At 39.3% G+C, this 12,740-nt stretch overlaps 2 protein-coding genes across 2 annotated transcripts; one reads left to right on the top strand and one right to left on the bottom strand.

The window, feature by feature from the left end:
* The first annotated feature begins 104 nt into the window (after positions 1–104).
* Positions 105–2,625, top strand: rpp38 (ribonuclease P/MRP 38 subunit). The gene is made up of 2 exons (XM_028580345.1): positions 105–254; positions 1,556–2,625. Exon 2 carries the CDS (start codon positions 1,561–1,563, stop codon positions 2,380–2,382), a length of 822 nt encoding a protein of 273 aa, XP_028436146.1. The 5' UTR covers positions 105–254; positions 1,556–1,560; the 3' UTR covers positions 2,383–2,625.
* A 3,342-nt stretch (positions 2,626–5,967) lies between these two features.
* Positions 5,968–12,484, bottom strand: nmt2 (N-myristoyltransferase 2). Its single transcript, XM_028580344.1, has 12 exons — positions 12,143–12,484; positions 11,527–11,644; positions 10,744–10,885; positions 9,917–10,035; positions 9,505–9,596; positions 9,277–9,393; positions 9,001–9,171; positions 8,774–8,882; positions 8,501–8,671; positions 8,239–8,406; positions 7,856–7,993; positions 5,968–6,499 (listed from the first exon to the last, which is right to left on the bottom strand). The coding sequence occupies exons 1-12, from the start codon at positions 12,253–12,255 to the stop codon at positions 6,479–6,481; spliced, it is 1,479 nt and encodes a 492-aa protein (XP_028436145.1). The 5' UTR covers positions 12,256–12,484; the 3' UTR covers positions 5,968–6,478.
* Positions 12,485–12,740: the final 256 nt, after the last annotated feature.

Consider the following 12,740-nt stretch of genomic DNA (forward strand, 5'->3'; position numbering starts at 1 on the left):
AACATTAACTTTTGGTTTGGTTTAAGAAACCGTTTCAAACACGTATGTTTTGGCAGTTAAAAGCTGGTCTGCGCTGTGGGCCTCCCCCCCTCCTTGTTTTTCTCTTCTTTTTTTTAAATAAAGTTATTTCAATTCAAACAAAATGGCAGCGCCCTGTGGTCCACCCATGTTGTTAGACTAGCTGCTAATGTGAACGGAGCATTCATTTAATAAGAGAAGAAAAAGGAAAGTCATTTTGCTGTATTAAAAATCAGGTAAAGTAACTCTTGTTTGTCAAGTATGTCGTTATAGTCATAGTGTTGATGCCGTTGTCAGAACAGTTAACAGCAGAACTTCTCTGCCCATCAGACAGCCAGACTATCTAACTTGTGTTTGTTTTCCCCTTCAGAGAAATAATCATTAAACTCTAGTTACAATATTGCATGGAATCATCGAAAATCACACCATAAACAATGCCACAATATCATATAAGTGCCAAATTATATCTTTATTATTATTATTATTATTATTATTACTATTATTATTAGGCCGCGTACACTGCCTGCGTGGCAGGCGCGTCTCGAGCCGCGCCGAAAACGCGTGCCTGCTAGAAATAGAACCGACGCCTCACGCGACATGCAAGCGTGTTGGAAGCGTTTCCAGGCAACTAGAATAGGAAAAGATGCAAAGATAGATATAGAACTATATCTATGAAAAGATGTTTATATGTCATTAAGACACGAATACATATTAATAAATGACATGCTGATGTTTGAAAGTATCTAGGTTTTGATATAAATGCAGATATATAAATGTAATAAAAAAAAAAATCGATTTTCTAATATTGCACTGTAGCCTATTTTGCCGTAAATACTGCCGACGTTGTCTTTGCTTTAATCAAATCGGTATATATTTCTGTTTAACATGGTATTTCATTTTATCAATGGGAAACATACATGTGTCTGGAAAGGCTAGCAGCAGCACCGCGTCAGACACGTTTCTGGTGGGTAAAGATATAGAAAAATCCACGCAGCTGACACGCAACAGAAACGCCACGCTCACGCCACGCAGGCAGTGTGTACCCAGCTCAAACCTGGATATTAGGGCCCGGTTGTTACTGCTAGAAGTAACGTTATTTGTAAATTTACACACAAACATTTTGATAGGGATCCCTTAAATTTGGTCAGCAAAAAGTTAGGATACTTGTATTGTTTGGCCTTTTTTTCGTCATTTGTTTGTGTTTAAAATATTTTTAATGTTATTTAGTTTTATTACAGTTTTATATTAGTTTTTATAAATCTTTATTATGTGTATAAGTATCCCCTTTGTTCAGCACTTTTCAAATCTGTTTTTTGTTATTCAAATAAATATTAGGTTTTGAGTTTACAGTTGAAATATAAACTTGTCAGTGCGCTCTGGTGGACAAACTATATAACCGACACGGTTTCTAATTATCTTTGACATTTCTATAATTTCCTCTTACTTGATATGACTATATACACATACATTGACTGGCCTACTTGTTGTGTAGAAGTGTTTCTCATTTACTTCAGGTTTTCTTGTCTTAATTTCACAGGAGGTATGGCCACTGCAGGAAAGCCAGGTAAAAAGGAAATCAAAAAGTATATTCCAGTCAAGACCTCCTTCACTTCACCATTCAGTCCAAAATGGGGCCAACTTCCTCAAGAAGACATGCATTTCATCCTGAAAACCCTGAAGGACAAGCTGGGTTCCACGGGTCTTGAGAAAAAAGAGGTGAAAGTGTTTCGCCCGTGGAGGAAAAAGAATGACCAGAAACCTTCTGCCACATCAGAACTTGTTCCCCAGGTGAGCCAGGACGGACAGGTGCAGGATTCTCCCAAAAACGGCTGGACAGATGTGGCAACTAGGAGACAACTGGCCATTGGCATCAATGAGGTCACCAAAGCTCTGGAGAGGAACGAGCTCAGACTTGTGCTTGTGTGCAAGTCTGTCAAGCCGAAACACATGACGGATCACCTGATAGCGCTGAGCGCAACCAGAGGCGTGCCGGCCTGCCAGGTGCCTCGTCTGAGCCCGAGTGTGTCCGAGCCGCTGGGGCTGAAAAGTGTCCTCGCTCTGGGGTTCAGACGGTGTGCCTCCAAAGATGATGAGGTGTTCACTGACACTGTTGATGCCATTACACCCAGAGTGCCCCCACTGGATGTTGCATGGCTACAAGGTGCAGCACCCAGAGTAACACCCAAAGACCCCGTTGACATGGAAGAGGAGGAGGAAGTTGGTAAGAAGAAGGGCCAAAAAAGAAAACTTGAGAGTGAATCTGAGGTTGTCACAGAATCTGCCTCTTCCTGCACTCTGCAGCCTCTCAAAGTGAAAAAAATAGTTGTTAACCCTGCAAAGAAAAGAAAAAAGGTTAAGTCATAGCCAGTCAAATGAAACCGAGACTCTGCCTAGATATTAAAAGGACCATTCCTATGTTTTTTTTCCATGTTTTAGCCCACTGGTTTCCAATGATTTTTTTGGGGGGCTTTTGACAACCTAAAAAGAGTCTGCTTATGTCCCTTTGTCACATGGTATTGCCTCAGTGTGGACACAAGTATATGTTTTTTTCTTTAAGGACTTTTACAGGCCTGAAGAGTTGAAAATAAATTACATTTCACCTCTTGACCCTCAAGTTTGGATCCACAGTTTTAGCTCATTCACTTAAACTTATCAGATCAGATTTTAGTTTTGTGACTGAATTTTTTCCAGCATATCAGACAGGCATTTGAACCTTGCTTGAGATAGGTACGTATTTCATTACAGTGAACTAGAGCTGAAACACCTAATCAATTAGTCGATCGACAGAAGATTCTCTGGTTTAAGCTTCTTCAACGTGAGGATCTGCTGCTTTTATTTTGAGTGTATTGAATATCTTTGGGCGTTTGGACGGTCATTCATACAAAACAAGCAGTTTTAAGATGACACCTTAGGTTTATTACACAAATTCTCTTATTTCATTGACAAAACAATCAAGAAAGTAATGGGCAGAATATAATTGTTAGTTGCAGCCCTACATTTAACACCATGTCAACTTTCATTTTTGTCAGTTATGTTAGTATTGCATGGTAAAGCAGTTGACTGGCTTTCAAAGTCAAACACATTAAAACAGAAAAATATTAATTTGATTCTTTTAAAAATAGAAGCAGACATAATTTGTTGGAATGGAACAGGCCTATTTGCTTTACAAAGGTGGCCACCTTTGTAAGGCAAATAAGCCTGTTCTAATACTCCATTAAAATTAATGGAAACCAGTAACTGTAGTAGGAAAAACTCCAATTCGTATGGTTTTGAGGATGGATTACATGACTTAGAATAACTTGGTTAAACATTTTAAGGACCCTGGTATGATCCTTTAAATGGACTTTATTTTAGTGAGATTTCATTGGCCAGAAACAGGCACAAAATGGGACCTTTTAAATTGATGTTTTTGTGCTTCTAAATTAAACTTACTCAACTGTGTGAGATGATATATTTTTCGGAAAATATGACAATATAACCGACATCTCAGAGCCCAACCTGTTAATGTTTTTGGGCTGAGTCCATTTAACAGTTTTCACAGTTAAAACTGAATATGCATAAAGAAAAACTACTTTGTATTTCCGTTGCCCCTGTCATGTTAAAAAGAAGTGCGTTACTCATGTCCCTTTTTAAAGTGAGTTTATTCAATCAAATATCCATGCTGGTATAGCCGACGTGTGTGTTGAAACAGATTGTTATTTGCATGGGGGGTCATGTCTAAATGATGCTGGTACAAGTTCCTCAGCCTTTTCACAGCTTCACAATTTGATTAAAAATATTGTTCTTCAGTTAGAGAAAGCTGTACGTCGTCGTTTCAAAAGTACACCCTCCCCACCCCAAAATCTTAATTAAAAAAAAAAATCTTTTAAATAAGGCAGGTACTTCATGTTGAGTTCTCACTAAAGGGTGTGGCTAGTAACATCAAGGCTAAAAATCATCACAGCAGCAAAACTGACATGCTCAAAGTTCATTCAGCTGCAGGCAACACATCTCTGACACAACCAACATCCATGAGGCACACCGACTCAATAACCTGGTGTCAGTGTTAAATTAATGCCTGTAACATTGGTAAATGTAACTTGTTTAACCTCCAAATGGTAAAAAAAGAAAAGTTAAGCCCTGAAGCACTGACTGTCCATTAGTTGTCCTTTTCTTTCTAATATATAAAGGGATTAGAAGAAAATTATATCACATACAGAAAAAGTAACAACAAAAATGGCAGCAGCCTTTACCTCTTAAGTTATGCAGAGCCACATGAACAGGAGCATCATACACAAAGTAACAAACTCAGAGCAAGAAAGACAATTTTAAAACATTTTTAACCTATGAGTACACCAGCAGCTCCTCCACAGAACAAGTGGTCTGACAAGATATTCATCGCTCAGTTGAACACAGGAAAATGCCAAACACTCCAAACCCTCAAAAATGTGTTTTGAAGTTGCCAATTTGACTGGAAAGTTCGAGGAAATACTAGAAAGAAAAAGAACAGGAATGATGTCTTAAGACATTTTGCAAAGTACAATTATAAATATCAGAACTGTTTAGCTGCACGACACACTAAAAAAATGACCCACAGTATATTTTTCACACACACAAATACAGTACCATTTAAAAAGAAAACTAAATCCAGAGAAGTCAATAAAAATGGACCCCAAAAAATTTCCAAATGTTGCAGTTACAGATACAGGCTTTTGTTTATTCAGCCACTGTGCTCTAAATACATGCTGTTAAATGATTCCCCAGCCATTTTGAATGTTGAGTTCAGTTCTCTTTGATTAACAGAGTTTGATTATGAACATGTTTAACATGATGGTTATGTATGTATTAATAAGGGAAAGTTTTCAGTGTTGTACTTCTGGCCAATCTTCTCTTTTATAAAGGGGCATCACTGCTTTGCAACCAGCTAGTGACAGTAAGATGTCAGTTTCTCTTGGGAGTGACAATGACTAAACAAAAGAAAACTGACCTTGGCTGCTTTAAATGAGACTTAATAACTGAGCACATTTATATATTTTAAAGTGAGTAAGCCATTTTTACACTATACAACTGTTTCTAGACTCTTTTGAGATATTGTTTTTGTACAAAATCTAAATCAAATCCACTCTGGATATAGTTTAATTGGTATTTTGTTGTTTTCCAGCCTTTGATGCTGTAATTCTCACTACCCTGCTCATGCACTCACCATGTCATCTTTTTTGGGCTACTGTAACTTTTGCCTCTTATTTGACAGCCTTGCTAATTACACAACAACCCATTTACATGCATAATAACCCTGAGCCGCATGAGCGTATCAGTGGATATAACCAAACATGTGGTTCAGATGCTCTCTTAAAAATCTACTCTAGAAGCAGGTTTATAACGTGAAAACAGCTCACATCCTTTGTACAAACAAAAGGTTGTTCAGTTTGTACTGCAACCCATTTTGACCCGTTTTGAAATCTGACCCTTTAAATAAAAAAAGGGAACCTTTGCTAACCCTTTGCTTGTTTAGGAACTCAACAATTGTGCTTCATTGATGCAATACATTCTTCTTAAAAAAAAAAAAAAAAAAAAAAAAAACACTTTAAACCCACATTGTCTGAACAAAATCAGTGACATCTACACTACCTATGAGGAAAATACTTTGGATCAGCCCTCCCGAACCCGAACAGGAATAAATATGATCTGGCTTTAAATGTACAGGTAACTATAGATATATATATAAAAAAAAACATGTATATCAATGCACCAGTTGGATGAGTCGTTCCATGAACATATCCTTGTTATGTATGTGTGTTATTTGACAGTGTTTGTATTTCTGTGTGTGAACCGTTGAGATATTTTTCTCCTAAATGCTTGAGGGAAAGTTTTTTTTCTTTTATGTCAGCTATCACAGAAACACATTCTTAGTATTTCTAAATCTACTGAGGTCCAAAACAGCCAGCAGAGAAACTTCAGACCACAATGATATGAGAAGGAGAGAATAACTCTTTAAAATGCTTTTAAGACCCTCTATACTGCAGTTGCAGTGGGGAAACAATAACGTATCGCTTGGTATTGTGGTCACGTTTACTGGTTGATTATTATCTACGTAGTTCAATGTCCGTGAAATGAATGACATGCCAGTCCCTTGTAATGACACATCTGCTGAGGAAGAAGAACTAAACAAAATTGACAATGTCAAGGCATCCTCTTATATTTCAAACTAGTATGTTTTAAATGTGAGTGTGCATGGCAGGAGCGCTGTACTGTATGAGTATCTCAGGCATAGCATGACTTCACATTCAGGATGTTGATGTAAGAGTTTTCCCCTCCAGGTGAACTGAGAATGTTCTTGAACCGTCTCCCAGTCTCCAGGTTGGTTTTACTGTTGTAGTTCTCATAGTCTAGCTTGGGCTACCTGTATGTCCAGGTAAGGAATAGGCAGAGGTTGCTAACGGCCTCTTGATCAGCGTTTGAGTAGCAGCCGTGAAGAGACCTGCTACTGAAGGACGAGGCCAACCTGAAACACACACACAGAGGGGAGCCGGTTGTTGGAGGAGTTGAGGTCAGCTGCCTCAGCGGTTTGTAAATTCAAACTTTGCAAATTACTACTATTGTTTGCTTAGCTAACTGAACTAGGTCACTGACAAAACTAACATTTGCTTGCTAATACGGAATGGAACGCTTTAGACTGGGAAGTAAAAGAGATATTGTTGACAAATGATCAGAATGCTGTTTAATAGAGAGCCGAAGTCACGCCCTTCTACTTCCGGTCCATGGGACCTTAATTCGTAAAAAAATATGGGAGTCAATGGAGGGATAATAATTATTTTTTGATCACGTTTGAATTGAGCCATGGATTACAAATATGATGTTCGTCAATTTAAAACATTATTTTTCAACCAAAGAAAGTCTCCATTTATTATTAAACTGTTGAAGTATAAGACTTTGAAAATACATAATTAGAAAGACTAGACACTTCAATGTCTCATGGATGACGTCTTGCTGAAGCTACAATGTCTGTGTGTATCGTACCGGGGATGTAACGTTACTCAAATGAGCAGAGGATCTCGCTTGTTCTTTGGCTTTTCTGCTGAAAACACTTCACTGGGTAAAATACATCAGGTAAGATAACATTACATGTGATGTGGAACAGAGCTAAGCTAGCTAGCGAGCAAGCCAAGCATCAAGCTAGGTGACGTAAATTGTGTGACACGAGAGATGTAGTTCACGGAGCGGTTTCACAGAAAACTAAGTGGTCCTATGACAAACCTACGGCTAACTGATACTTTCTTCGGTTGAAAAATTAGCGTTTAAATTGACGAACATCATATTTGTAATCCATGGCTCAATTCAAACAGGATCAAAAAATAATTTGCCTCTCCCCGTTCACTACCGTTCATATTTTTTTTTTTTACTGGTGCAACCTGTAAATCTGTAAATCACTAGTTGGAAACTAGCTGGTAGTTACAAAGAATTTAGAAGGGACTTTACACAGACTTAGTGAAGAATTTACAACTGGTGCAACCCAATCCAAATGAAAAATAATCATTCTATTAATAACATGCAATACTGCTAATATGATAACCCCTTAAATAGTGTACTTTATTTCTCACAACTGAGCCTTTGTGAGCTGGATGGTAACTTAACCCTACTTTTCTACAGTATTACTAATCCCATTGACTACAGTATTTTAGTGCACTCAATTTGATTGTGCAACTTGCAGAGGTAATGGCATAACAACCTAATATAAAAAGAGATGTTAAATACAGACTACTTCCACTAACTATGTCTACAAAATCAATCTAGGACCTGCTTCACCTCTAATTACTGGGCCTTAATAGTTGATCATTCTCAGACAAATCATGCTGCTGACCTTATCAGGGTCCATAGGGGGACATTTCCAGTTGTAGAGGTAATACTGCAGATTTCCATCTCCTATGCCAAACTTGAGCTTCTCCAGGAACACCTTATTCTCCATTAGATCCAAGGCATTGAACACATCAAAACCTTTCTGTTAAACACACAAAGTCACAAACTAAATATCATGATGAATCACACAATAGCAAGTAAGTTTAACTTTAAAAATTGTTGATGATTTATTTATTTAAGGCACCTATAGTGTGCCCTTTTTCATGCAGCTCTGGAAGCCTCCTTCCCTTTTGCCTAAATTTAAAAGTTAACAACTGATAGTACCATAGAACAGGTTTATTGATTTGGTAGTGTTTTCCAACAACCCTACATAGAGAGTAACATTACCAGCTTGGCCAGGATCAGTGCATCATTCATTAAGTCCAGTAGTGGGGTTTGTGTATGAACGTTGTAAAAAGAGTACGCCGCCTTCAGGCTCCTATGGAGAGGGTGATGCATCACAGTCGAGGGCAGAGTGTAGAAACTAACGAAATCTGTAAGTACACCACCGGCACCCTGGAAAGACAGAGGCACAATAACCATTTAAACAGATAGAAGAATCAACAGACAGGCCGTAAGTATCTTGAGAACAGAAACTTATTTCAGATACCTCTACGACAAATGTATCAATTATGTTGTCCTGTGGGAAGAACCAGTGAGCCACCTCCTCTTCTCCCATAGAAGGTGCAAGCTGGAAACGTCTCAGGAATTTCTGTAGCAGTTCGGTGACCTGGCGGATGTCACGCCTCTCCATCGGCCGCAGACCTGGGGTCTTGGTGCTCTATATGGGGTGTAGAGAGCAAGAGGGAGAAGGCCATATAAGTTCCTGCCATTAATAAAAATTGTAAAGAGAGATCCAGGACTGACAGGTTTAAGTGTTTACATCTGGTAGTCTGTAGAGCTTCATGGTTCTTTGCAGGGTCATGTTTCTGCTCAGGTGGGAGAATTTAACTTCCACAAGCTTTCTGGGGTTCAGAGAACGATGCCAATACCTGACACAGACAGAGAAAAATGCAACAAAAAAGGAGCAGAGGAAAAAAAACAAAAACGTTAAGGATGACCTTCTGACACTGTCTTGTGCGTTTCATGTTTGCATACTGCATGGAATACCTGCATGTGGACACAGGTTTAGGCAGTACCACTCCTGCTGTGTATACTGCCTGGAATATTCCTTCTATGTTCACTCTCCGTGTGATCTCTCTTATTAGCACTGGAGCAACGCGCTTTGAACGCAGCTTCTTATGGACACACAGGAAGTTGATTTCAACCATCCTTTTCAGTCTGGAGCAGCAGAAGGAAAGAAGATGTACATTACAGTAAAAGGGTTTCTATTGATGCATATCACTGCTCTGCTCCAAATGGATACGATCAGTAATGAGTGCTCACGTGTCATAGATGCGTATATCTGCAGGGATGGCACTGATGAAGCCAACAAGCTTCTTATTTGAGGACACTCTCACGCCACAATGCCACTGTGGCAACCAGCCGGGTGGACGCAGAGCCCTTGGAGAGAAGGAAAGGTTTAGTGGGAGAGCAGACAGTTAAATACCCTATATACATATTTGGTGATAAACATCAACAAAGTCATAAACAATATCAGAACTGAAAGCTTACCATTTGAGAAAGTTTGGTGAATAATCAAATCTGAACATGTTGTCGTCATCCTCCACATAGTTTTCATTTAACAATGTGTACAACTCCTTCAGCTGAAAAAGACACAAACTATTTATTTTGTGTATCGTTTCTACAAAATGTATTTTACAGCTGCTATGATTAGTCAATTATTCAATTTATTCACACAAATTAAATGAATTGTCATCTATTTTGATAATCGATTAATCGTCTAAGGCTTTTTTCTCAGATCTCAGATCTTATATTAAAATTGAATTTTGTTACCTGGTGCAAGTATACTGTGATGGGCATTTTTCACTGTTTTCTGATGTTTTATAGACCAAACAACTAATCAGTTTATTAAGAAAATAATTATTCAGCAGATTGTTTAGCGTGAGACAAACACTGTACTTACTACATCTGCATTGCTGAGATCCAGAGTGTCCCACATAAAGCCTTGAGGTAAGGAATATGGCTCCTGTCTAATGTTCTCTTTATCTGCTTCTATCGGCCCGTGACTGGTCACCACCTCGTCTACAAACATAGCACAGCTCTTGTCAAAGATATAAAACCATTTATTTTTTTCAATCAACACATTTTTAATGGATGTGTAAACTTTGCATTTTGATGAGGTGACAGTGATCCTGACCAAACATGAGTGTCTTCTTAAAATTGCAGTTATATTAATAAAATCTGCTTCTCTTGGTCCCAGGTTGACCAGGCAAACCCATGGTAGTAGCCCTCCTGCATAAGCCTGACTCTTTGGCCATTTGTTGTCATAGAAACAGCTTAATATAATGCCACTTAGCATGTCCAGTGAGTATGCATGGACCCCCACTCAATTTCACAGCTGACATGTTATTGGGACACTCGCTTTTGTTTTTTAATTTCTTTCTTTTTTTTTTAGCACAGACTGTGGCGAAGTAAAACCAGTAGATGGCACTGGTCCACAGAAAGAGTATTCAAGAAAGATGATAAATCGAGCCTCTGCTGCTGACAGCTGAAATAATACTGTTTGGAAAGCAAATTAAGCAATTTCCGTAATCATCCATTGGCTAAGCTGATGATTAAAAATCACTAAATTGTTAAGAGCTTAAAGAGTACCAAATGCATGCTTTTCCTCAATAAAAGCGTTGTTCAAACATGACATGAACTATTGATGCAGCACAATTAAAATAAGTGAGATATAAATCAAATAAACAATGCTCTTGCTCACTCTGCCTAAGTAAAGTAGGTACTAACTTAGCTTCGGCACAGGCTGGGTGTCCCAGAACTGGTACTTGTGCTTGGCTGCTTCATCGATGCTCTTTGCTGGACCCTGGCAGGACAGCAGCTCCATGGCTCTTTGGATGTCCTGCAGCTTCTGAATGGGCAAGCCAGGGTTCTACATGTAGAGAGGGGACATGTACACAAATAAGAAAAAAGGCAGCAGCGATTTAAGTACAAAGACAACATGGAAGGACCTTTCCCTGCATGTGTGACAAGACACGCAGCAACATGTAACACACGTTTGTTCATCTGATCATCGGAATGTCATACATAATTCAAATGTAGCCATGAAGACACAACAGTGGGCATGTGTGAAATGTATTACTATTTCAAAATAAAACCCAGTGCTTGATAGGGGATGTTGAACACAAGTTGTTCGGGATATGGTGTGTACATGGACAAAAAACACAACTGGGATAGTAATGTCCATGGATGTGTGCTCAGCATTTCAAGGTTGCTTTAACCAGAAGCCACTACCATATGATAATTAGGATTACCTCAGAAAGTCTTGTTATTATTAGCAAATTCCACTCTAGACCAAGGTTGGATAACCCCTATTGACCCATCCACACTGATGGCAAAAAAAAAACTGGGTGTTCTTAGGCTGTTGATTGTGTGCAAACAGACTATTCTGCGTTTCCCCTCAACTACTCCTAATACCCTGTCTACTATCAGCCTGCCGACTCCACTAGGTTAGTGGGTTATGGTTATGCCATTAAAGTTCTCTGTGCACATGTCAATGGGTCGTCTTCGCACCTTTATCTCCTGAGAGTCAGAGGCAGAGTCGGACTTGGCTCCCCCCGAGCTTGGCTTCTCTTTCTTCCTCTTCTGCTTCTTCTTCTTCCTCTTGGCCCCCAAATCGCCCCCTGGACTCCTACAGATATGAACACAAACGCACATTACATCATTAAACAGGGGCGGTTTGACTCACATTTTATTACACACACACACACACACACACACACACACACACACACACACACACACACACACACACACACACACACACACACACACACACACACAGCTAACGTTAGCTTCCATAGCAACGAATGACAGCTAACTAACGGTTTGTCTGAACGGTTGGCTGTCATCATGTCATTCAGTCAGGACGCTAGCTGAGGGTATACAGTTGCACCTGACTGTAAAAACAACGACAATTACAACGCCATTCATGGTTTCAAATCAGCACTTATGTGGTTACTAGCTTTAAATGACGGCCTTGTAGCAAACAGCCTGGCGGTGTTTGTGTCGGCTAACGTAAGCTAACTGCGCTAGCTATTCCCGACAGAGCACACACAAACAAGCAGCGCACAAACAGGCTGCCTGAAATAACGTTACTGCGTTTCCCAACCGGACAGGCCATCCTCACCCTTGCATATGCTCATTCTCCTCTTCGTTGTCTCCGTCTATCCCGCAGGTATCCTGGTCGTCTAGCTCCAGGCTCTGCTGACTGGCCGCGGATTCACTGTCCTCCGCCATCATAAAAATGTTTTAAAAAATTGCCAGCCACCGTATATGATAGAGATCACGGGCAACGGACGAGAGATGGAAAAACAAAGAAAGTGCCGAAGGAAGAAATCGCACCGCCTAGAGGCCGGTGGAGGGAAAACTCCTGCCTTTTAACGTGAAATACAATTCAAATCTATATGCTATGTATTAGGCTATCTAATTTTAAGATAAACCGAACTCTCACAACACATACACAACAGTATTCCTGTTTTCTCTGTGTCAGTTTGTGGTAATTTGATTCAACACTACACAACTTTATTTAGCAATATGCACCATCTGAGCAAAATAAAACAAACAATATAGGTCTACTATCTACAAGACAGAATCATAACATCAGGCAATAATGCAAAACCTGTATTGTATTTCAATGGTGCAAATTCGCAAACAAATTCAAACTTAATTTGAAAAACATCTGATCTAGCTAGCTAGTGAATGAGTTTTTTTGGGGGCCTTGGCCA

Source organism: Perca flavescens, chromosome 6, assembly GCF_004354835.1.
Source record: "Perca flavescens isolate YP-PL-M2 chromosome 6, PFLA_1.0, whole genome shotgun sequence".
NCBI classification, from domain to species: domain Eukaryota; kingdom Metazoa; phylum Chordata; class Actinopteri; order Perciformes; family Percidae; genus Perca; species Perca flavescens.

Coding starts and splice junctions, on each gene's coding strand:
- rpp38 (XM_028580345.1), top strand. CDS start 1,561: ATGGCCACTGCAGGAAAGCCAGGTAAAAAGGAAATCAAAAAGTATATT.
- nmt2 (XM_028580344.1), bottom strand. CDS start 12,255: ATGATGGCGGAGGACAGTGAATCCGCGGCCAGTCAGCAGAGCCTGGAG. Junction 9,394..9,504: donor TCACCAAACTTTCTCAAATG/GTAAGCTTTCAG, acceptor CTTCTCTCCAAG/GGCTCTGCGTCCACCCGGCT. Junction 7,994..8,238: donor CACTGATCCTGGCCAAGCTG/GTAATGTTACTC, acceptor TGTGTTTAACAG/AAAGGTTTTGATGTGTTCAA.